Source organism: Vigna unguiculata, chromosome 5 (genome assembly GCF_037176805.1).
Source record: "Vigna unguiculata cultivar grain cowpea cultivar isolate G323 ecotype 2 chromosome 5, ASM3717680v1, whole genome shotgun sequence".
In the NCBI taxonomy this organism is placed as follows: domain Eukaryota; kingdom Viridiplantae; phylum Streptophyta; class Magnoliopsida; order Fabales; family Fabaceae; genus Vigna; species Vigna unguiculata.
In genome coordinates this window covers 38,701,070-38,727,285 of record NC_140796.1, presented here as the reverse complement: position 1 = coordinate 38,727,285, position 26,216 = coordinate 38,701,070, and the positions used below count along the sequence as shown (strand labels likewise).

Here is a 26,216-nt window from a genome sequence, read left to right as displayed (position 1 = left end):
TCAGCCTCCCAGTCTTAAGGAGAGAAGTGACGAATAGGCTTAGGGGTGCCGAGACCGTATGCTTAGGTGCGGTTGGGACATCAGCCTCCTAGTCTTAAGGAGAGAAGTGACGAATAGACTTAAGGGTGCCGAGACCGTATGCTTGGGTGCGGTTGGGACATCAGCCTCCCAGTTTTGAGGAGAAAAGCGACGAATAAACTTCGAGATGTTTTATTTTTGCAATTTTCATTTAAGGGACTTGGCCGTATACTCTACGGGTATACTCAGCCTCCTAATCTAAAGGAGCGTACTGACATAATAGACTTAAGTGGAAACTTGTTAGTGTAAGAGGAGGGTGGCTATTTTTAGGGGTTGTGTAGCTGTCCTTTAGCTTTGGTTGGTCGCTATCTTCACACGTTTGGGCCGCTACGTTTTAGCTTTGGCTGGCCGCTATCTTCACACGTTTGGGCCGTTACGTTATAGCTTTGGCTGGCCGCTATCTTCACGCGTTTGGGCCGCTACGTTTTAGCTTTGGCTAGCCACTATCTTCGCGCGTTTGGGCCACTATGTTAATTGTCAAGATGTCAGGTTTATTGAAACGTCGTAAATCTCAGTTGATAGGGTGTTAGTGAAAAGACATGATTGTTGGGTGTTCTGCGTTTGTCAGGGTGCGCTTTTCGAAGCATTTTTTGGCGGTTGGGCCTTGGGCTTCCAAGGTTTTGGATGATGAGGAAGGGCCACTAGTGTGGCTTTATATATGGTTTCGCGCATTTGCTTCTGGACTGTGATTCTGGTGTCTGGGATTTTACTGCAATTCTCTCTAAGTATAGCGTTATTCTTGCTTTTGTTGCTGCCGCGTGCCGAGGTATGTCGACTTCTTCTAGTGGTTCTAATTCAGTGATTTTGGAGCTAGTTTTGGGGGTCTTAGGCTAAAGTTTTTTAGCACTTCGTTCGAATCTTTCCATATCGAGGTGGAGAGGGAAGTGCGCGAAGATTTGGCTAGTGAGCATGGCAACTCTCTTTGGCCGAAGAGGGAGGGTTATGATTGGGTGGCCGAGGGCGTTAGGGAATGTTTTTCGAAGTATCGCTGGTTGAGGCTTCTCAGGTCGTGGTTGAATAGCGTTTAGCTATTTGAGAGGGGGGCCGATACAAATGTTGTTTCCATTGAGCGGGTGAGCTGGGTGGAGACTGTGTGTCACGGTCGTGAGGGGTTGGAGGATGATTTCTTTTATGTTTACGCTTGTATGTTCGTGAAGTTGCATGTCCGGTTACCTTTAGACAAGTTTACTATGGGTGTTTTGCAGAAGCTTAATGTGGCGCCTACTTAACTCCCTCTGAATAGCTGGGGGAGTCTTCAAGCTTTCAGGCTTATTTGTAAAGCGTTGTATTTGACGCCAACCCCTGATAGTTTTTTGTATTTCTATGTGACGCGACCGAGGGATCCAATTTCGTGGCTTTCCTTGATTAGTCGTCCTAAGGTTGGTTTGTTGGACGACTTTACTCAGTCATTTAAGAAGTTTAAGGATGGTTTCTTCCGTGTGCGTATTTTGACGGATGGGCGTTTGTTGTATTGTGACGAGAATGGGTTTCCGAAGTTTCCGTTTTATTAGACCAAGGACGTGCTAGATGTCGAGAGTAAGCGGGTAGTGGATGTGCTTGAGAGGTTGCCGACTAGGGTGGCCAGCAAATGGGTTGTCTGTTGTTATCTGACGGATAAGCCCGCCAGAGATTTATGTGGTATGTGTTTTTCATCTTTGGTTATTGCTAGTGTTGGACTAATCTGAAGAACTTTGTCTTGTGTAGGTGTGATGGATCATCATGTGAAGAAGATGGGTGGGGAGGTTGATCTCTTCGTCAAGATTCATGATAAGATAGGGAATGCGGCCAAGGCGGAGGGTCAATTGCAAGCGCCTAATTTGGTTGGCCCGGTTGTGGACGTGTATCGTCCTCCTACTGCAAAGAGGCTGGCTCCGTCCAAAATGAAAGGCGTTGGGAAAGATAGGAAGTGTAACATTCCTAAGGAATATTACTTATATTAATTAAATAAAATTTGAATCACAATAAATACTGCATTGAACATAAACTATTTCCCAAAAACGCGGGAAAATTTAAAAAGAACATAACTGGTACCATACATAATTCGAATGTACCATATCGTTATATATAAATGATATTAAAATTCAACATAAAAATATTTACATCAAAATCAAAACAATAGAGTTTCTTTCAAAATCCCAAGTAGCCCATGCTCTCCGTCTCTAAGCATCTCCTGGCTCACTTGTCAAATCATTTGCTCCCGGATAACACATTATCCGATCATCGCCATACACACACAGATAGGGTGAGCTATGCACAATAAAATATAAACAGATATATGAAATAAACATGTTTCCCAACTCAAAACAACATAAGTACAAAACTCATAATTTCCAAATCACCCAACCATGACCTCATAGTCCTTCATGAGTCATATGCATGAACTAGGTCTTAGGACTTCCCTGTGCTCCCACGAAACTAACTCATTCGTGGTCCAACCCTATGAGCCTATCCCACTCAAGTCCTGCCCTACAGACTCCTCGTCTGTAGTAAAACATCCAAGTTTCATACTTCGACCCTGACACGCACGCAATCACCATACTATGGACTCCTCGCCCAATAGTAGCCGACGGGAACATCACAGTTCCTTGCCCATCGTGCACCCAACACATGCAATCACCATAGTAAGGACTCCTCGCCCATTAGTAGCTGACGGGAACTCAACTAGTTCTATGCCCATCATGTGTCCAACCTCCGAGCACATCCCAGACCCTTAATGGACTTAGTCCTTCAAGCCCAAACACCACACCACATGCATATACAACCTAACCTTAGTATAAACAGCCAAAACACAATCACAAGATCAGCTTAAAACAGCCACAACATCACGTTATCTCGCTTAGGCGAGATCCCCTCGCCTAAACCCTTAATCTGATCTCGCTTGAGCTACAAGCACACCAACACAGCACACATGACCAAGACATCTTGCTTAGGCGAGCCACTCTCGCCTAGGCGAGAGAGTTCGTCGCCCAAACCCCAAAACCCCTCGCCTGGACGAGAAGTCACGCTCAACACGCGCACATTTCATCACGATCTCGCTTAGGCGAACCTCACTCGCCTGAGCGAGTGTATGAGTCGCTCAAAATCAATACTCATCGCCTGAGCGAGAACCTCGAGTGAGGTAAGAATGTGAGTCCCTGCATGTCTCGCCTAGGCGAGCTAGGCTCGCCTGAGCGAGACTTGCAGATTTTAGGACTGTTTTACGCACGCCAGTACTGCACCAAAAACCCATTACGCCCTCAACTCACACCAATTCAACTAGACAACTTTACAATTACAGAATAGCAAATTATACACGCAATAGAGACTTCCACTCCCGATTTTCATACCATAAGAATATGTACAATACAGAATAGCCATCATGAGCATCAATTCATAAGAAATTCTCAATAAAAAAGTACCCAATCACCCACCCCGAATTCATCCCATAAACAACTCGAAATCTATAGCATTAAACCATCAATCTCATATACAATGCGAATTCCATCACACAAAATCAACACACTCAACAAGTATAACCTAAAGACTACAATTTTTCGGGTTCAGCTCCTCTAACCTGAATTCTTGATTGAATTTGCAAAGAGACTAGGGATTCCTTGGTGCACCAAATTCTTTGCTTCCACCACTCTCTCTCACTCAGCCCTTGCACTCTCAATTTTTCCTATCACTCTTCCAATCTCTGCTCTCCTCTCACCCAAAACGAAAATAGTTGCAAAAAACCCCTTTCCACCTCAATTTTTGCCTTTTATATGTGTCTTATTATTGGGTTAAAGGGTGGAACGAATTTAGGCCTTTTGGGGTGATTAAGTCTCATTTAATTACCTTTATAAGATGATCTCCAGCCCCCTCCTTGGTTGCCCCTTCTAGGTTTACTGTTGCCCTCTCATATTCTCTCCAAAACTACAATAAAAAAATAAAATTCCAATTTCATTCCTAACCAAGTTTGAACCCATGACCATTTAGTCACCCCTCAAGTGTATAACCAATTCAACCAATTCATATTAGTGATACATTCTAATCATGATCAGATTACAATGCCAATTCCATACCCATACATATTATAAAAATCAATAATAAAACAATCAACACATAATTGTCATACATAGGACTCGAACCCAAGTCCTCTCACACAAATTAAGTACTCTCAACCACTTGAGCTAGTACTTTTCCACGTCACATAAACCAATAAATAATGCCATAAAGGCGCTTTCTACCCGCATTTATTAATTAATTAAATATTTAATTAATTAATTGTCATAGGTTTTATAGGAAGAGGTTGCGTGCCTTCGCAAAGACCGGGGGTGTGGGGTCAAGTAGGTCGAGCAATCCAGATTTAGGGGGTTCGAGAAAAGTAGGATCCAGATGAGGAAAGGGGTCGAGATTAAGTTGAGTGATCCCGAGGTGGGCGTAGTGGAGGTGGCTGATCATGGGTTGGTGATGAGAGCCTTGAACGAGTATCTGGCTCGGGGAGTTGTGCTGAGTAGGAGGGTGACGACTATGCTGCAGGAGGAGATGGGTGTCGGGGATAAGAAGAAACTGGCAGAGGAGATTGCTTCATTGAAGAAGTTGAGGGAAAGTGATCAGCAATCTTGGGTTGAGGAGAAGAAGAAGCTGGAGGCAGAGGTGAAGAGATTGAAATTAAGATGAGATCATTGCTACAGAGGTGAAGAAAAAACTGAAAGCAAAGCAGGTGGAAATAGATGAGATCATTGCTACTAAGGAGTTGGCTGCAAAGGAGGCGGCCAGTGAGATATATGGATTGCAGTAGGCCGTGTATTCGGAACATGTGAATGGGTTTCAAAAGGCTTTGAGGCAGGTCGATTTTTTATATAAGGAGGTTTCTGTGTCGGACTGTTATTTTAACGTGAATCTGGATGTGTATGATAATCGCATGTTGGACGTGGCAAAAATTAGCCGCTTAAAGGCCGAGCAGGAGGTCATAATGGTGGGGAATGAGGGGCGATTTCTACTACTTCTCTAGGTAACGCAGACGAGGTGGTGCCGGAGGGGGAGGATGGTGAGGGGGATGTTGAGGATGTGGAGGAAATTTCTGAGGAAGTTAATGACGAGGTTTCTGATTAGTAGTTAGGTTGTTGGGGGCGAGGTCGCCGAAATTTTTTGTTATTTCTTGTTAGGTCGGGGTATGATATGTGGGGTTTCTGCTTTTATTGTTGGCAGATTGTAGTTACTTTTTTGTAAAGACGCTTTGGTTTTAATGAAAAGAAAAGTGTTTTGGTTTCTTTGGTTCGTTTGGTGCTTAGTTATTGTATCTTTTATTCGTTGTTTGTGCTCTTTGCTACGTATATGCTTTGAAGGTTCGAGCGTTTATTGTCGGATGCCAACTTGTTTATTTTTACTTGTGTTTTTTCGTTGTTATACTTTGTAGGGTGGTTCCCCATGTTTCCGGTTGTTATTATGGTTGGCGATTCTTAGATCGAAACGAGAAATGATTAGTGGCCTTCGACCAGCGACTCTTAGAGTAGAGGTTGGGAAGTGGTTAGTTGTGTTCGACCAACGGCTCTGAGATTAGAGGCTAGGAGATGTTGGTTAGACGACATCCGGTGGCTCTTAGATTAGAGGCCGAGAGCTTGTGCAATTCAAGGAATGGTTGTAATCGTCGAACTTTCATTACTGGTAGATGCCTCATTAAAATCTGCCTGGCCAAAACCCTCCTTAGGGAAAAATACCAAGTTATGAAGTACATCTTTGATTACAGTGACGAGATAATACATGACTTAACTAAAATAAAATTTTAAATGGGAGGCATTCCAAGTGTTGGGGATAGGGTCTCCCGATAGTCGCTCTAGTCGGTACGCGTCGTTGCCTACCTCTTGATGTTTCCGCGCTTTACTTGTCAGCCGCCAGACTAAATCTCCTTTGTGAAAGGACCGGGGGTCGAGTTTTGAGTTGTACTTTCTTGTTGCTCGAAGTTTGGTAGCCATGTCTTGGATGTGCGCTCGCTCTCTCCATTCTACGAGCAGGTCGAGGTGTGTGTTCATGCATGCTTCGTTGGGGATGGGTTCAAAGTGAGTTTGACGGATGGAAGTTTCCCCGATTTCGACAGGTATCATTACATCAGTGCCATAGACTAAGCTGTATGGAGTTTCCTTAGTAGAGGATTGGGGGTGCACCTGTATGCCCATAGTACTTCCGTGAGTTCTTTCGGCCATTTTCCTTTGGCAGTATCGAGCCTTCTCTTTAATTGGTTGAGGATGACCTTGTTCGCGGCTTCTGCTTGGCCGTTAGTTTGCGGATGTTCAACCGAGCTCGTAATGTGCTGAATGTTGAGGTTTTGGTAGAACTCTGCGAGGCCCTTGTTAATGAATTGTCTCCCGTAGTCCGTGATTACAGTGTGGGGTATCCCGTACTGGCAAATGATGTTTTTCCAAGAGAATCGTTGGACTTATTTGGCCGTAATGTTTGCGAGCGGTTCAGCCTCAATCCACTTGGAGAGGTAATCTACCGCGACTAGGAGAAACTTAACTTGTCCTTTTCCGGGGTTGAATGGTCCTACTATATCCATTCCCCATTTGGAGAATGGCCAGGGTGACGTTATGTGATGGAGTGGTTCTCGGTGTAGGTGGGGGAAGGGTCCGTGTTGTTGGCAGGGTTGGCATTTCTTGACAAAATTGGTGCAATCTTGTTCCATTGTGGGCCAGAAGTATCCTACCCGGAGGATTCTTGCCGCCATTGTTTTCGGGCCCGAGTGGTATCCACATGTGTCTTCATGTATCTCCTTCATGACGTAGGATGCTTTATCGTTCATGATGCCCCTGAGTAGGGGTTTGCTGAAGCCTCTTCTATAGAGTTTTCCAGCTATCAGCATGTATCTTGCCGCTTTCCTGGCCCATCATGTCTCTTGGTTGGCAGGTATCTTGCCTGTTTCGAGATATGTGATGAAGGGACTCATCCAGGACTCTTGAGTGGTGACCTCAAAGCATTCCGCGTGTGCTTGTATGGATGGGATAGTGAGTACTTGCTGTAGTAGGGACCTGTAGCGACCCTTCTTTTTCGTGCTTGCAAGTTTTGACAAGAGGTCGGCTTTGACATTGTCGCTTTGAGGTACATGTTCGATCTTGAATTCTTCGAGTTTTTCTATCAAGTTCATTGCCAGGTGGTAGTATTGGGATAGGAGGTCATCTTTGACTTGGTATTCACCATTGAGGTGTCCGACGGTGAGTTTGGAATCAGCTTTACATAACAAGCGTTTGACTTCCATTTCAAGAGCTAGGTGCAGTCCTGCCACAATGGCTTCGTATTCTGCCTGGTTGTTTGAAGTTTTGAAAGTGAAGTAGAGGGATTGTTCAATGAGTATGCCTCTTGGGCCTTCGAGGACGATTCCGGCGCCGGCTCCTCTTGTGTTGGATGATTCGTCAACATGCATGATCCACCATTCATATGTGGGTTCTTGTGGTTGTAAATCATTTGTAAAGTCCACCAGGCATTGTGCCTTGATGGGGCCGTGAGGTTCGTATTTGATACTGAACTCGGATAGCTCAACGGACCAAGATGAAAGTCTTCCTGCTAAGTCTGGCATTTAGAGAATTTTTTGAATAGGGTAGTCCATCTTGACGATAATTGGGTGTGTTTGGAAGTATGGTCGGAGTCACCGTGCCGCTGTGATTAGTGCGAGTGTTATCTTTTCGACCATTTGGTACCTCGTCTCAGGATCTTGAAGTATGCGACTGGTGAAGTAGATGGGTTGTTGCGTGCCGTCAAATTCTTGCACGAGTTTAGGATGTATACTAACAAGGGGGAACCGAACTGTGGTTTGTTTAGGATTGGTGGTGTGGCTAGCAATAGTTTCAGTTGGTCAAAGTTTTCTTGGCATGTTGCGTTTTCGAACTTGGCGGACTTCTTGAGCAGGTTTATCATAGGCTTGGTTTTGTCCGCAAGCTTGAGGAGGAAACGTGTAATGGTTGTCAGTCGTCCAACAAGTCTTTGTACTTCTTTAACGTTGGTGGGGCTGCGCATGCTGATGATGGCCTGGCATCGGTTTGCTTTGATGCCACGTCGGGTTAACATGAATCCTAGGAATTTACCTCTGTCAACTCCAAAGGTGCATTTTTCCGGATTGAGGCGCAAGTTGTACCTCCATATGGCGTTGAAAACTTCAGCGAGATCCAAGGCGTGCTGGGTGGGGTTGGGGGACTTAACCACTATGTCATCGACTTACACTTCGACGCTGTTACCGAGTAGGGGTTTGAAAATCCTGTCCATTAGCCTTTGGTAGGTAGCGCCCGCATTTTTGAGCCCGAAGGGCATGACCTTATAGTAGAGGCTTCCCTCCTTTGTAATGAGAGCGGTTTTGATCGCGTCATCTTCTGCCATCAGTATCTGGTTGTACCTAGAGTATGTGTCTAGGAAGCTGAGGGTGCCACTTCCGGCGGCTCCATCTACCAGGCGGTCTATGTTAGGTAATGGGTAAGCGTCTTTGGGGCATGCTTTGTTCAAGTCCGTGTAGTCGACGCACATACGCCATTTGTTGTTCTGTTTTTTAACAAGAACGACGTTCGCTAGCCAGGTAGTGTACCGCGCCTCTCCAACGAAGCCTACTTTCATTAACTTTTATGCCTCGCACTTAGCAGCCTGTCTTCGTTCTTCCCCCAGTTTCCTTTTCTTTTGGGAGATGGGTTTAGCTTCTTTGAACACGGAGAGCCTATGCGCGGCGATCCTAGGGTCGACACCGGGTAGGTTTGCGGCTGTCCAGGCGAAGAGATCCGCATTCTGTTTGAGGGTATTTTCTATCGCTTTCTCCCCCTCGCTCTCCATTGTGGTCCCTATTTGCAGGGAGTGGTCTAGTTGGTCTAATGGTAAAGGCTTGGTTTCTCCCACTGGTTCGATTCTTGCCTCATTATTGATTCGAGGGTCGAGATCTTCTTCTTGGACAACGATCGCAGCTTGTGTTTTTTCGACGTTATTGGTCGTGAGATGGGGGTATGGAAGCTTTAGGCTGGCCATATAGCATTCTGTGGCGCCTTCTGGTCACCGTGGACGGTTATGATATCTCTAGATGTTGAGGGGAACTTTAGGGCGAGGTGTGGCGTGGAAACTACGGCTCCCAGCGAGTTGAGAGAGGGGCGCCCTAACAACATATTGTATGAAGTATGGGCGTCTACTATGAGATATCAAATCGGGATCGTTCTGGTTTGTCTTCCTTCTCCGAAGGTAGTGTGAAGGTCCACATATCCTCAGGTCGGCACCCTTTCTCCAGAAAATCCGTATATAGGTTCGTCATAAGGGGTTAGTTCTTCAGCAGGGATCTGCAGTTGTAGGAAAGTTTTCCAGTAAATGACATCTACTGAACTGCCTTGGTCGATCAACATTTTCTTTACCACGAAGTCTTCAAGTTCTACGGTTATGACCACGAGGTCGTCTTGGTTGGGGTCGACTCCTTGAAAGTCAGAGTCGATGAAGGTGATGGGTGGCATCCGTCTCCTCGGTGCCCTTGAGATAGCGTGGAGAGACTGGACTGCCCTTAGGTGCTTTTTTCTGGAGGAGCAGCATCCGCCTCCGGCAAACCCTCCTGATATGGTGTTTATCGTCCCTCTCAGGGGGGGTCTTTCTTCTGGGCGTCTTCCTCCTTATGATGGTTCCTCCCTTCTTCGCTCAGCGTTTGTGTTTCTTTTGGGTTCACGCCTGGGTTCCCTTGGTTCGCTCCATGGGTCATCCCTTCGCGAAATGTTTTTGTGCGGGTATTTCTCGTACTGGGGCCTGGGGTTCCCTTCGACCGTGTTCTTAACATAGTGTCGCAGGTGTCCGATGCGTACAAGCTCTTCTATCTTATCACGGAGGGTCTCGCACTCCTCTGTTGTGTGACCATTGTTTCGATGGTAATGGTAGTATTTGTTGAGGTCGGCATTTGGTGGGTTCTAAAATCTCTTAGGTGGGGCAATAAGTTCTGCCTATAGCACTTCGTCAAGAATGCGGGATTTGGGAGCATTGAGGGGGTGTAGTTAGAGAATCTGGCTTGTTTCCTTTCTTTGGGGCGGACCGGCTCCCGTCCCACGAGTTCCCTGCCGGCCCTCTTGGCCTCTAGATGGGTTGGGGGCCCAGAACCTATCTTGGTAATGCTGCATCTCTTCGACTCTGATAAACATCGATGCTCTCTTTCGTAGTTCATGCATTCCCAGCGGCGAGCGCATGGCGAGCTCATCAGCAAATGGTCCTGGCCTTAGTGCCATTACCATATAATGCAGTATTAAGTTTGGGGTGAGATCCTTGATCTTCATGGCGATTACACCGAATCTGTCAATGAAAGTATGAAGGGACTCTCCTTCCTCCTGTCTTAGGTTCAAGAGCGACATGGATGTGAGATCGTGTCGGCGGCTGGTGTCGAACTGGGTGGTGAAAGAAGTGGTAAGTGTGTTGAAGGAATCTATAGTGTAGGGTTGTAGGCTCATGAACCATTCTAACGCCGATCCTCTGAGCGCAACAGAAAAGGATTTGCACAGGACGGCGTCGTCAGTCGAATAGAGGGCGACCTGGTTGGTATAGATTGATATGAACTCGTATGGGTCAGTAGTGCCATCGTAGGTGACGGTTGGAGCCTTCCACTTATGAGGGAGTGACGTTTCTACGATTTCGTCGACAAACAGGTGCCTACGGTTTCTTCGGGAAGCGAAAGGGCTGTAGTTGCCACCAGTAGTGTGGCCCGGGGGCTTGTATTCATTTTCTTCTTTAGTGGCAGGTGGGGGGTCTGCCCTAGAAGGGACGATCCCAGGTCCTCCCACCGCCTTGTCTGCTTCAATCTTCCTCTTGAGTCGTGAGTTCTCTTCTCTTAGGGCTTCCATTTCGTCTACATTCCTTTTTTTATATTCTGCGAACTCTTGTTGCATTCTAGCCTGAGCTTCCAAAATGCGAGATATGTCAGATGAGGGACCGGCGCCCGCCACTTCCATCATGGGGGGTCTAGTGGGTACTTCAGCTGGTCTACTTCTTGTGGACACCATGGTATGCTGAACTTGCGAAATAATCTTCAGGCTCCACGGTGGGCGCCAATTGTTCTTAGGGGACCAAGTTGTACTTCACAAGTCTGGTGGACGGCTGCGGTGTTGAGTTGTTGGATGAATCTTCTAGTTCCAAGGGACTCTGGTCACGATGTAGGTGTGCTTGTAAAAGACACTTCGATGCCAAAGTCAGTGCTGGTGATGTCAGTGGTTTCAAAGAATATTTAATGCGTAATCAATGCATAGAACAGTGTGCTATTTATACCTTTTTTACCTGTGGGTCCTACCTGACATGGGCTTTCTGGCCCAATATCTGGTGGAGGGTATATGGCCCAGATGTTTGTTAAGGGTCGCCTATTGTAGAAGGGGTACCTGGTATAGGGTATGTGGTCAGGTTTTGCCAAGGTCGTATACTTAGGTGTGGTTGGGACATCAGCCTCCCAGTCTTAAGGAGAGAAGTGACGAATAGACTTAGGGGTGTCGAGACCATATGCTTATGTGCGGTTGGGACACCATGCAATCAATGTAACCTTATTGTTCATACCAAATTCATGACCACATATATAACCACCCATTTCATTGAAATCGCATGACAAGATTTATCCAAGTTCATCATTCACAATTCATGAATCACATCACTCATGCAAATTCATTCATCTCATACTTTATAAATTCATACCAAGACATACATATATCACAAAATAGTATTCATCCCAAATAAATGAGTGCCAACATTTAAGTACCTGCAATTCCATACAATCAAGCACAACCGTCTACCATAATTCTTACACCAAAATTCCTAAGAAAAATTATTATCACAAAACCAAAATCATTGTAGTAATGCGTGACACAATTTTCAAGCTACAGATATCTAATTGACGATCCAACCAATCAAACCATAAAATAGCATGTTATGAACCAAATGTCAAAATTTGAGCTCAATCCAACGGTTAATGAGTAGGGAAAGTCAATTTTACTAAAACTGCGCGTATTAGAAACACACACAGTCGCCCAACGACCAAAGGCACTTGCTCAGCGACTGTGCGACGAATCCAGAATACGATAAATAACGTCAAATATCACAGTTTCATGAACATTTGAACCCTAACTTAGAAATATACCAAAAACTAACGTTTTCCCCAATCTCTTCTCATATTTCACAAAACATTATTCGTATAAAATAGAAATAACATGAAACCCTAGCTTCCCTTACCTGGAAAGGGTTTAGCAGAGGATTCTAACACCACATTAGTGAGTACAACAGCTCCAAGAACATTTTAGGGAGTTGGAAAATAGTGGAACCATTCAAAATGGGTTGCCAAGGTGAACCCTAGGTAGACTCAAGACTACAAAGCTGAAAACAATGAAGACACAGGAAAAATTAGTTACGTGAGCAGAAACAATGGAGTTGCATGAGCTCGAAGAGGGAAATGTCCAAACCCTAGCAGAGCTTTTACTAGAAGGGAAAGAGGGTAAGAACATTGTCTTTGCAAAGTGTGGCAGAATGAGAGGGGTTAGGCTGCCTTAGGGGCTTTGGACACCCTATGGGCCAACCCTATGGGCCAGCCCTATGCCCAACTAATTTGGGGCAGCCCTTTTTAAATTAGGGCAGAAATAAAAATAGGGTTTTACATTCTCCCCAACAACAAAAATTTTTGTCCTCGAAAATTCTTCGATGGGATAGAAAGAAAATCGCTTTTTCCTCACGCCCTCCGACAACCACCACCTAGACATGACAGATTTGATGACTCCAACACCTATAGTCACCGAAAACTTTACCTTTGTGCTATGCGATATGTGTCCAACAATGTAAATTGGGTTAGTCACTACACTCGAACTAACTTCCAACTTGCAACCTTAACACTGAGATTGCTCCCTCATACTTGCCCAACTAACTTGTATCTGATATACTGACTCACCCACCATATGCTCTCCCATACCTCTTGTAGGTTTTTATCAAAGTCTCATATCACTTTAAGTCTCAAACTAAAGCATGTTCGTTATCACTTCCCGTCACCTTGTTCGCTCCTTTATGCATCACTCCACTGACTTGATCACTATTGAGTTCTGGCCTACTACCTCACCATCAGCTCTCTTGACCACTTTTACGCATAAAGACACTCATAACATCTTGCATTCTGTACTACCTCAACCAATGGTAGCAAAATCCACAAGTAAGTCATTCCATTTCCAAATTACATTTCCCGCTTTAACAACCACCAAATTCATTTCGGCATCTCACCTTCATTTCTGATCTACTAACTTGTAACCATCCTTCCACAAAAGCCTTAGAACCATGTCTTTCCTTGACTTGAAATTTTTAGTTTGATTTATGCCTATCAATTCTAATATACTTTTCAACCAAGATTTTTCTGAATTGCTTTTTCCCCAACCTTGTTGAGAGACTCACTAATTCTAGTCGGATGACTAAACTAATGAAATCTCCTCACACATTCTCTTTCCAACCCAAGCACTTATGTTTCTCGATCAACCCTTACTTTTAACTCGTCAAATCACGGATCTTGAATTCCATTCCCTGGCTAAACATCTACTCTCACTTTCTCAATTCCAAGTTGGCACTCTAGCTTGAAATCATAACTCAAACCATCTCCTACTACTTTTGCACAACTTTCTCTAAGTAACCCCATAATTCCAACTCTAAATTATTCTCTGAACATCTTTAATTGATACTCATAAGAATGACACGTTAGTTGTTCAACAAGAACTAGTTGTCGTAGTAATACTTTAGGTCGTGAGTAAGATAGTTCTTTTCACGCACCTCTTACCCTTCATAAGTATCACTTGTCGTCATCATGTTGCGCTACCCTAATCAACACACAAAGTTACTTATCTATTTACTCAAAATGATGATCCTTTCATGTCTGCCGTGACAAGGAATCAATCATCGCTGAGAAACCTTCCTCCAAAACTTCAATGGAACTTGCAAAACCCTTTTGACTCCCCTGTTTATAGACTTAACATCCTATTTTCTCAACATCGCATCCACCCTTTTTAAACCATATGTCTTACTAGTCACTCCGACCTTTGTCAATACTCCTCTCGAACATTCTAAGGACTCTTTTCACACTTGGAAAACTCGCAGCTAAACCTTGATGATACCACTAACTTGTTTGAAATTTCTTACCTTCATCATGTTTCCACCCCCTTAAAACCATAGGCCAAAAAGTCTATCCTCCCTTATCCAACGTTTACCCTTGAACAGTCTATCCTCCCACTTCCTTGATAAGTGCCAAAAATGAGTAATTTTCATATGAAATGAGGGCACTTATGTTCTTAATTTATGTTTATATCATGATTGATTCTCTCTAAATCTAGAAAAGAATGAGCTTCCAAGTTTTTGTTGAAAAGAAGTCACTTGATCCCTGTTTTGTGTAAATTTCAGGTACAATAGAGTAGAGAAAGGAAAGAACTTAAGATGAGCAAAGGAGAAAGCAAGAAACAGAGAAAATAGGGAAGAAATGCTGTCAAGGTCACTCAAAACCAAAGCATGCTCGCCTAAGCTAAAGCCATTGCCGCCATTCTTGCATAAGCAACGCAGGACCTCGCTTAAGCGAGCGATCATGCAGTGGAGACCCTCTCTTGCCGCCATTCTCGCCCAAGCGAGATCAGATGCTGCCAATCTCGCCTAAGCAAGATCCTTTCTTCAGCTCGAAGTACTCTTGCTCGCCTAAGCGAGATGTTGGCTTCAGCATGTCTCGCCCAAGCGAGAGGCTTTCTTTAGGATGAAAAATGTTGTCTCGCTCAAGCGAGACTTAGGTAGCTTGAGCGAGACCTTCGTGGGTATAAATTTTCCGTGCATCAGGAAGTGAAGGCAGCTAAAGATTTTGGAAGAGGAGTGCATCCGTGCTGCAGAGCTGCTACCAAGAGCATAACACAGATCATATTTCTTCTTCTTCTTCTTTAGTTCTTAGGATTTGATAGCTACCATGAGTGGCTAATCTTCTCCTTTGGGATTGAATGTAATCTACTCGAACTTGGATATAATCTGGTGATATTTATATATAGCATTTCTGTTTTACTCAATATTAGTATTATTGTTCTACTCTTAATGCTTACTTCTATCTGATCAATAGATGTTTTGATTTTGATTTTGATTTTTAGATCTGACTAGAAAGTATTTCTGAAAATCTGATTTGAACAATGATACTTGATATACTGTGATGCTAGGAATAGATCTCAATATATCAATTGCTTTTAACACTCGATCCTAATGCTGGATAGTTTGTTGAATATGTGAGGAATCAATATTCAGGGAACTAATCTTATGAATTTTATAGCGAGGGATCGGTATAAATGAATTTTGAGTGTGCATCAATATTAGTATTTTCAGATGTTATATATTATATTCATCCAGATTACAGACAAAGGAGATAGATGAAATTCAATCCCAGTTTCTTTTACTGTATTTTTCTAAACTTTTCCGCTTTTATTGTATTCATTTTATGCAATAGTTAATGTCAAGTCAAATTAAAATCTTTGTACATATGCTGATTGAGATAATTATTAATTTTCACTGAATCCGTTCCTCGTGGGTTCGACACTCCTACTTTAAATCATTATACTACAGTTGACTTTTGGTACGCTTGCCAAAAGACCAACAAGTATTTTTGGCACTGTTGCCGGGGAACGGTGTTCTTTTGAAATTTCTAGTTATCTCATCCAACTTTGTGTATATTTTTCTTTATTAGATAGCTTATTAAATTTTTCCTTTGTACTAATCCTTGCTTGAGCTATTTTGATTTATGCTCTTAAGATGTCAGGTTCCTGAAGATCGATTAGCATTTGACCCAGAGATAGAAAAGATAGCTAGAAGGACAAGAGGCAAAAGCAAAAGGAAGCAAGGAAAGACAAGGGAAGAATCTTCATGTACTTCCATCACATCTCAATCAGAAAACATGGAGAATCAAAGACCAGCTCCAGCCAGAAAGACACTTGGAGATATGCTATGCAGCAAGGGCCAAGATATTTTTCTAGCATAGCAATACCACCCACCACCAAAACTTTGGAGATGAAGCCAGCCTTCCTCAGCTTGATCAGTTCTCATCAATTCACTGGAATGGATAATGAAGATCCATATACTCACCTTTCTACGTTCTATGAATTGATAGGAACCATGGGCTTTCAAGAAGGAGATCTTGAGCATGTATACATGCGTTTGTTTCCTTTTTCTTTGGCAGGTAAAGCAAAGGAATGGCTTAAGTCACATCCAAATCAGAGTTTGAACAGCTGGAAGGATGTTGAAGAGAAATTCTTGAACAGATTCTTTCCACCATCTCGCTACATCAAAGCCAAAGCTGATATTTCAACGTTTAGGCAAGGACCAGATGATCCATTCTGTGAAGATTGGGAGCGGTTCAATTCCTTATTGAGGAAATGCCCAAATCACGGATTTGAAGATATTGCTCAGCTGAACATATTCTGCAATGGTTTGAGGCCTGACACTAAGATGATATTAGATGCAGCAGCAGGTGGAACAATGATGAGTGTAGATGCGGAGCAAGCAACAAGAATCATTGAGGCATTAGCATCCACAGATCATCAAGCTCAACATAATAGGCAAACTATTCAGAGGAAGGGAGTGCTTGATCTTAGTACTACAGATGCGATCTTAGCTCAGAATAAAATTCTGACTCAACAGATTGAAGCACTGACGAAGCAGATGTCTAAATTACTAGAGCAGTTGCAAGTTGTGCAATCTTCTCCTAGTCAACAACCCATGAGATGTGACTTTTGCGGAGGCGATCATCCAAATGGTCATTGTTCTTATCAAAGTAGCTCACAAGGAGAAGTTCAATACGTGAGTAACCAAGGAAGACCAGGAAATTTCTCCAATAATAATAACTTTCACAGGGGTGGAGAAATAATCAAAATCAGAATTTTGGATGGAAGCCAGATGCTGGTCCTTCAAACAGACAACCTCCTTACCAACAGCAACAACAACAGTATCCTTCTGTGCATGACAGAACAACTAAACTAGAGGATACTCTAGAAAAGTTTATGCAAGCTTCTTTGACCAATCAGAAATATACAGAAGCTTCAATCAGAAATCTTGAAATACAGCTTGGACAATTGGGTAAGCAATTATCAGATCAGCAAGCAGGTCAATTTTCAGCCAACACTCAGACTAATCCGAAGGAGCACTGTAATTCAATTACTACCAGAAGTGGTAAAATTGTGGGAAGAGGGATTGGAGACAACCTGGTTGTAGAGGAGGAGGTGTTGGAGGAACTAGAGAGAAAGAAGAAAATGAGTGTGAGGGAGAGGAAGAACAAAATAAAAGAGAGTTTGTAAATAGAAGAGAAGAAAAAGAAGAAAAAAATAAAAATAAGGAGAAAAAGAGGGAGAAGGGTGAGAAATAGGTACCCCAGTTGAAAAACCTTTCATACCCTCAAAACCCTTCGAAAAAGGACAAGGAGAGACAGTTTGCAAGGTTCATGGATATTTTCAAGCGACTACAGATTAATATTCCTTTTTTGGATGCTATGGAGCAGATGCCAACTTATGCAAAATTCATGAAAGAGCTCCTAACAAAGAAAAGAAGATTTTCTGAAGAGATAGTGGAGCTGGAAGCAGGGTGCAGTGCTACAATCCAGAAATCATTACCTCAGAAATCCAAAGACCCTGGGAGCTTCAAAATTCCAGTCACAATTGGAACATTGCCAGCAGATAAAGCATTGCTCGACTTAGGTGCAAGTATAAATTTGATGCCTCTGTCTATGCTACGAAGAATAGGAGATCTGGAAGTAAAGCCTACAAGGATGACATTGCAATTAGCTGACAAATCTTTGAAGAATCCATATGGAGTGGCACAAGATGTTTTAGTTAAAGTTGACAAATTCATATTTCCAGTCGATTTTGTTGTGATGGATATTGAGGAAGACATTGAAGTTCCTCTGATACTGGGAAGACCTTTCATGAAAACAGCCAAGGTCATTATTGATGTTGATGATACCAAACTGAAGGTCAGAGTGCAGGATGATGAAGTCAACTTTAATGTATTTGAGGCAATGCAACACACTAAAGACAAACAACAATGTTTCAAAGTGGATGTGATAGATGAAACTTTTTTATCAACTAGGAAGCTGATGTGATCCCAATAAGGCTTATAGCTTGGGCAACGCCTAGGCCCAAATCATGCACAAGGCCCAATCCATGGCCCACATGCATCTCAAGCCCAAGCCCATCAAGAGGCCCAATAACAAGAGGCATGTTCAAAAAGATCCAATTGGGCTTCATTCAAGATGGTCCAAACCCACATGGGCTTCTCACACTCTTCACATTGGCCAAAGAAGATATGAAGATTTGAAGAGGTGTATCAAAGAGCAATAGAATAGCAATAAGATTGGCCCATTGTTTAGGCCTTGCTTTCTAGAATAATAAGTCAAACAATGAGTAGTTCAATTGATAAAATTGGGCTTGACTAAGCCCAATAGGAGATTTGGCCATGAGCTATCAAAAGAGCCAAGGTGGACTAAGTGGAAGTCAACACTTCTTCCTACACCTTATGGATCCAAAGCATCCAAGGGTTAGGAATGCTTCCTCCTTTTCCAAGGCATCATCCAATGGCCAAGATCAAGCCTTCTTCTCCAAGCTTGATCTAAGGGCCAAGATCAAGGCCCACTCCATCTAATGGCTCTCCTTTCTCATGTGTAAATGGCTTCATATAAAAGCCAAAATTTCACTCATTTGTAGACACTCTTGAAATTTTAAGCAATAGATGCAACTTGAGTTGAGAGCACTCCTCCCTCTATTGCCTTTGAGAGTCACCACTTTCTAGAGATTTCCTCTCTCTACCTCTAGCCACCTTCCTTAGGCTAGCATAGATTAGGAAATCCTATCACCTTTTTCACCTTCCATTGCTTGCAAGTGCCTTCCAACTTGCCTCCATTCCTTCATCCATTTTCGCTGCACATGGAGCTCTTCATGCACCTTTGGAGCTCCACCAGAAGCAAGTGACAAAAGAAAACCCTTTAAAAAAGGCTATAGCTGGTGTTCATGATGATAAGGCAGCAGGAGAAAAAAGAAAATTATAGCTGCCAAAATTGGAGGAAAGGAGACTCAGCGCTTATGAGTCCTCTAAGCTCTACAAGGAAAAGATGAAAGCTTATCATGACTAGAAAATTCTCAAAAGAGAATTTTATCCGGGCCAATCAGTGTTATAGTTCAATTCCAGGTTGAGATTATTCCCTAGAAAGCTAAAATCAAAGTGGTCAGGACCATTTCTTGTCAAAGATGTGAAACCCTATGGAGCCATTGAGCTAGAGGATCCTGAATCTAAAAGGAGCTGGGTTGTAAAGGGGCAAAGGTTGAAGCCCTATCTTGGTGGTGAGATTGATAGGCTCGCCACAATCATTCAACTGGATGAACCTTAAATGAAACAGGCGTCAGGCTCGTGACGTTAAACAAGCGCTTCTTGGGAGGTAACCTAGTGTTTTAATTATGTTATTGCACTTCAATTTCATCTTTTGTGATTAAATATGTTTGTGTATGTAATTATGTGTTTGTGTTTATAGCTCTATGTTTGTGTGTCAAAAGGTGAATTTTAGCATCCAATCATCTCAATAAGGCAAACCATGCAATTTTGGTTGTTTTCAAACAAAACTGGTATTTTAAGCATGGGAATGAGTTTTGGTGCTAGAATTGAGATCATCAAATGCTAAAAATTGCCTTGTTTTGGCCAAATTGTGAAATTTGAGTTTGATAGCTTGATTTTTAGTTTGTTGATGTGAAACCTTTTGGAATGATAGAGAATTGATTGAAGTATGGTTTGATGTGTGTTTTTGAGTTATTTGGATTGAAAGGATCATGAATCAAGTGAGTGAAAGTTAAGAAAAAATTTGAAAAGTGGCAAAATCAGAGTTTTCCAAAACTGCACGAAATCTCACCCAAGCTAAACATGTCTCGCCTGGGCGAGATATGCAGAACCTGAGCCAACAAATTTTGCTCATATACTCGCTTAGGCGAGTAGTGTCTCGCCTGGGCGAGAATGCCCTATGCCAGGGGTGTTTTGGGCGAAACAGTCTCGCCTGCGCAAGACTCTTTAAGGTTTCTGCACATGCTCATCTCGCTTAAGCGAGGCTGCGTCGCTTAAGCGAGAAATCGCGCTTAAGTGAGGGACAAGGGCAGAACTCACTCACTTTTCTTTCCCCAAACCCTCGCTCACAACTCTCACTTACATTCTCTCTTTCTCATTCTGGGCGCACCTTCACTCACTCTTTTCTCTGCATTTTAGCTCACAAATTTCTTCCTTCCTTTGCTAATTCCTCTTCAAGGTAAGTTCTACTTTTCTTTCTCTTCAATTTCACCAAGCATAGTCATGTTTTTGTGCTCTTGCAAACCCTAGGTAGTGCCCATGTTTTGTTTGCTGCATTGTGCGTTTATATTGTGAAAATTAATATAAATTGATGCTGTAACAGAGTAATGTAGGTTGTTTATGCACGAATTGGTTCAAAAATTTCATATTTTAAGAGTGCATCCAAGCTGTTTGACGAAATGCTTGACTTAATTTTGTTCTTGGTTGGTCATTTAAGTTTGTAAAAGCTGACTTGGCATGATTTTGGTGGGTTAATTTTCATCCTTGCAGGTCAATGGCTAGAACAAAGACAACATCTAGACTTCCCGCTACTAAACCCAATAAAGGGAAGAGGAGAAGACGTGCAAGTAGCCATTCTCCTGAAAGGCCAAACAATAACCTGTTTAGAGACCCGGAAAGAGAAGAACGGTATGAGAAGATAAAGAACTGGGTCTTTATCAAAGAAAGAAAGGTGGTTCTACTCCCGGACGAATATGACCCATTCTTGAATGGCCTTATCAGGAGGAATTGGATGAAGTTGGCTGACCCGCTTCCCAAATTTGATCCAGAGATTGTCAGAGAGTTTTATACAAATTCCTATTCTGAGGACAATCCTGGTGAAAAGAGGTCTAAAGTTAGGGGGAGGTGGGTCAATTATGATTGAGGAGCCATAAGTGAATTCCTTGGTAATCCACTACCTCTAGAACCAGGGCAACGCTGTGACATCATAAGAAGAAGGATGAGTCATGAACCTTATGATGAAAATGAAGTGGCACTCCTTATATGCGTTGCCAACCGATCTTATCAAGTCGGGCCCACTAGAAATCCTCTCAGAATTCTAAGAGGAGATATAAAAAACTTAGCCCAAGTCTGGACCACATTCTTACTTGCAAACATAGTGCCCATTGGCCACGTGTCAGACTTGAACGTCCCTAGATGTCATCTCCTTTATTGCATAATGAGGGAGGATCTGACTGTTGACATTGCCAATAATTATCTCTGAAGAAATCCACAAATTTGTGAGATACGAAGTCAACACTAGGAATGACAAGGCAAAAGGTGCTTTGGGTTTTCCGGCTTTGATCACAGCTCTTTGCCAAGATCAAGGGGTGGAGGTAGAGTTAACTGAAAAGATACGACCTTCAATCACCAAGAGATTCATTGAACACTTTTGTACCCACCCAGAGGACTTGGAGCAGCCAGGAGAGCCCCAGCTGGAACAACCAGCTGAAGACCAACCTGCTATGGAAGAACAACAAACAGGACCCACACAGCAACCTCATCTCAACATGAATAATGAATTGCTTGAGCAAATGAGATATCTGAGGTTGCAGATGGAGCACACCCACCAGCAAAATGCTTCCATTCATAGAGGACAACTCCACCTTCAAGAGTACCTCTATCAGAATGTTCGCGGACCATACCCAGGCATGACTCCACCAGAATTCTTGACTTATCTACAGTGGCCTGGGGACAGTCCTATTTTCCCGGGGGGAAGTGGACCTGCTGCAGGTGAGGGACCATCAGGAGCTGCAGACAGAGATGACTTTACTGCTGACACAGATGGAGCAGACATTGAGGAGGAGATTGATTTTGGAGGGGATTGATTCACAGCACCATTCCACCCTTCAGAACTTTATAAATACGGTTTCATTGTTCTTTTTCTTTTAGTATTTTGCAGTATTTATGTAATTACTACTATTTTGCTTTAGTTGTTTTGGCTAGAATGCTATATTATCTAGTTAATTAACTGTTTAACTTTACTTTTTGGCTTAGTATTTTGTGCATAATACTTAGAGACAGCTAAAATTTTTTGGGAATCATTTTGAAAATCTTTCTTGAGGAAATTGGTTAAAGAGAAATCTGATTTCAGTAAGTATCCTTAGTCTAGAACAACTGAGTGAACTGAACACAGAGGTGAAAAAGGAAAATTTTGGTTGAATTCATAATTAAATAGGATTAGGATATTAGTGTTGGATAGTTAGTCAAGAAAATCAGTTGTAACAACAAGTGAGATACCAAGGAAATAAACCAAAAAACCCAGTGAGTGTGTGAATCCTTAAACAGCTTGAGTGTTTCCACTATTTGTTGACAAGTTGATATTGCTTGAGTTTTCATTTGATAACATCACATTTGAAGCATGGAAATGATTAAGGCAATTTTGTTGAATTTATAACTCAGTGCCAAATAGCCAACTTGTAAATAATCATCCTTTGATGATAGCCCATTTGAGCCTAATTGTTTGAATTATGCACCTTAACCTTAAATTGAATTATTATCCTTTCCCTTTGCACACTTAGGGATAGAGAGCATAGGTGCATTTTTCAATTGTAAGGGTAATTGGTTGGTAGAATTGAACTTAAGGAAGAAAAGGGCTGAGTATCATAATTCACTCTTTAGTATTATGTAGGAATGTATATATTTACACACAAAAAAAAGGAAAGAAAAGAAAAGAACAAAAAGAGATAAGAGTGAATTATGAATGAAAAAGAAACTTGGTGTATTGAGGTCTGAATTGTGAGGAATGGAGAGTAGAATTGGGTTTGAATTGTAGCTATGCTCTTTTTTCTAAGTTGTGCTTTTGGTAATCTTGAAAAACCATTATTCTTGAAAGCCTAGCCTCATTACAACCTTGAAAAGACCTTAAGATCCATGCTGATTGTGTGTTTGTGGTTGGATTGAAAATGACTAGCAATTTTGATTTATTGAAATTCAGTGGAAAATGAGAGAGACACATGCCTGTAAGATTTAAAAGAGAATTTCCTTGGTTAGCATCACTTGTTCTTACAATTAGTTTTCCTGAAAAATTGGCTGCACTCTTATCCTAGTGTTGTTTGATAATTGGATTCACCATTTGCTTCTGATTTTGAATCTGTGGTTGAGAATGCAAAAGTTGTCTGGTCAGGAACTGTGAAAATGATTTCTCAATAACCAATTTCAGAATTAGAGTTTTGATTGGTTGTTACATCATATTACTTTGCTTGAGGACAAACAAGATGCTAGGTTGGGGGGAGTAACTCTCCTTTAAGATTCATCAAACTCGTAGTCATCCTTGTCGTTATATTTAGTATAAGCCACTACTTCTCCAACATCTCCCAACTTCCGTATTTACTTCAAATTCTCAGTAGGAACCATCCAATTAGAAATTATTGGAACAAGTCCTCTTTCAGACACCAATGCAAAAGTGAACTCTACCACACCAAGGTTAAAATTCTAATACTTTTAGAATACATCTACAAACTCTTCTGCTATCGAGATCCTTTGCGTCTATTATTCACTTTCCTTTATCAGATGACTCTAATTCACGTGACACTCTGCCCCCCCCCCTCTCACTATTTAGTTTGATCCGTACTTCATACGCAATCACTAACTTATCTCTTTTAAATCAAAGAACACCACCTTGTTGGTCGTCTCAACTCATCGGAATGAGATTGAGAAAATAACCAATTCACCCTTGAGACTATGTCCCAACCTTGCAAAGGAAACAATTCAAATTGGCTTTGAATTTAAACGTTTTGATCACCACGAAGGCACCACACACCCGAGCGAATCTTCACTTGGTCACTACTGTAACAAAAACCACCTCCTCAAACTCAGCTCCTTCTTGCAGACAACCATGACTCATATACCATATTGGCGACATCAAAGAGTGTAGAACCCTAAGCGAAGCCAAAACCCATAATCCAATCACCACCTTTGTAACTTGTATCTTTTAAATTAGATCACCTGTGCTGGCCACTTTAGTGCCAATCCTCGCAAACACTCTCATAGCTACTCAAAAACTTTTGTTTTCCTTTCCCCTTTCCTTGTGTTGTGACATTACTAATTGTCCTTCCCTACAAGAACAAACTTAACTATGTGCTTCTCCTTCTGATGCTTGAAATCGTCCATCTCATATCCAATGTCAATACTTCCTCTTTTGTGGGCCACTTTAGAACATCCCTTCTCCTCCTAACTTGGGTAACTACTACTGCTGAGAAGACTCGACTACTCCTTTCAGAATTGATCTGGTATATAACTCCTAATATACTCCCTTCTCCTATAACATCATCACATTTGGCTTATCTTCAAAGCTCTGCCTCCCATAAGCTTCCATCTTCACGTCTGCCTTTCATATACAGTTCACAGCCTCCACCCTCAACCTCAAACCTCCCACAATGTTACCCTTCCAACCTTAGACATTGTCAAGGTGTAAAATCAAGTTGATTTCTCAAACCTTGCCACATGAGCACGCACCGATATCTTCTCATATACTAATCTTTGAGCTCAACTCTTCTTCTAAAACTTGTGGTGTACGATCTTAGAACTTGATTTTATACCTCTCTATCAGCCCAAAGCGTTGCTTCTTAACTTTCAACATCATTTCTCAGCCCTCTAAACCAAGACTCAACTTTCATCATCTATCAATATACAATCTTCTACATCTTCGCACCTTTGAGACAAGAGATTTCCTCCTAGGCCCCACCAATCTTGGTAAGGGTGAGTAGGTCAAGTTTCGTTCATCGCTACAGACACGAGACACAAAACACAGAGGTGTAACAGGACAAACTATAACATACAAGGCAACACTCCATCATCTACAAACATCCAAACCTTTCGTCTGTTACCCATCCTTCCCAAACCATTAGAATTAAGAAAGGAAAAACAACCTTTGATCTAGTCATGAGTGTGCACCCTCATCACTTTATCAAGACATTTTCCGTTCTTAAAACTTTTGGTTTCACTAACAACCTCGACTAGACTTGGAACCTTATGCCCGCGAGGCATGACAAACCTACAACCTCAGGTCATCCTAAGGACGAACTGCTATGATACCATTAATGTAACGTCTCATTTAATTAATAAGCATAATTAAAAGAAATGTCACACACAAATAGTATAGCAGTGCAGTCCTAGGGTCTTAAACACAACCCCTACGAAACCCTAGGCACACCACGATGCCAAAAGTATACCAATTACAACATTCAACAGCAACCCAAAGGAAATTAAAGGAAGAAAGCTAATACATGGGTCATAGCCCAGGAATAAAGCCCAAAAAGACACAGATCCAGTCCAAGCAGACTATGCAGCAGAACCTCCATCACCCTGATTATTTCGGGGAGTTCTCACCTCTGCTCATATCAACAAGTTGATGATCATTGCAAAAGAAAAGACCACACCACGGAACATACAACCACAAATAGTAGAGTACGCTAGAGCACAAAAATAAATTTCATCATGCAATCAGATACACTTTTGTAGTCAACTATATATATAACACCCAAGCATGTTATGACTTTCAAACCAATACACTAAGACTCGACTCGACTTATCCGAATACATATAACCTGGTCAGATTCAGCGGATGCTTGCACTTGTGATGGATACCTTTGCTCACCCCCGAGCTACTCACCCCCGAGCTGCTCACCCCCGAGCTACTCACCCCCGAGCTATGTGTTACAAGTGTTATAATGAATCAATTCCCCCACACACAAGGTTAGCCCTTAATGGGTTTCAGGCCTCCTACTACTCTCACCATAGGAGTCAGTCCACTCTAAGTAAGACTAACTGACTCCTTAGAATGTCAGGATGCAACCTTACCTTGAATCCTTACCAAATTATATAGATGGGGCACCACCATGGACTCCCACTAATAGGGGCCATGGAATTACGTCCCGACCACTGAAGCACCACCAGGAAGTCTCACCTAGAGAATCATGGAGTTACGTACTGACAACATACCAATCACATTCCAAACAAACAAATAATATTGATCATGCATTTAACACCTCACGCCATCCTTTGTAACCCATCCTCATTCATATTCCATGTTGATTTCATACCATCCCATTCTTCCCAATTCGGGGATATAGAACTTCACCTCATACCAATACCATGCC

At 42.4% G+C, this 26,216-nt stretch overlaps 2 protein-coding genes and 1 non-coding gene across 3 annotated transcripts; 1 reads left to right on the top strand and 2 right to left on the bottom strand.

Annotated features, from left to right (window-relative positions):
* Positions 1-5,810: 5,810 nt before the first annotated feature.
* On the bottom strand, positions 5,811-6,245 carry LOC146886412 (uncharacterized). The gene has a single exon (XM_085673434.1). The coding sequence runs from the start codon at positions 6,243-6,245 to the stop codon at positions 5,811-5,813; it is 435 nt and encodes a 144-aa protein (XP_085529560.1).
* A 9,664-nt stretch (positions 6,246-15,909) lies between these two features.
* LOC114184611 (uncharacterized) lies at positions 15,910-18,136 on the top strand. Its single transcript, XM_085673432.1, has 3 exons — positions 15,910-16,842; positions 16,896-17,297; positions 17,537-18,136. Exons 1-3 carry the CDS (start codon positions 15,910-15,912, stop codon positions 18,134-18,136), a joined length of 1,935 nt encoding a protein of 644 aa, XP_085529558.1.
* On the bottom strand, positions 16,330-16,436 carry LOC114186431 (small nucleolar RNA R71). The gene has a single exon (XR_003605089.1). It is a non-coding gene; the product is annotated as a small nucleolar RNA R71 (small nucleolar RNA).
* Positions 18,137-26,216: the final 8,080 nt, after the last annotated feature.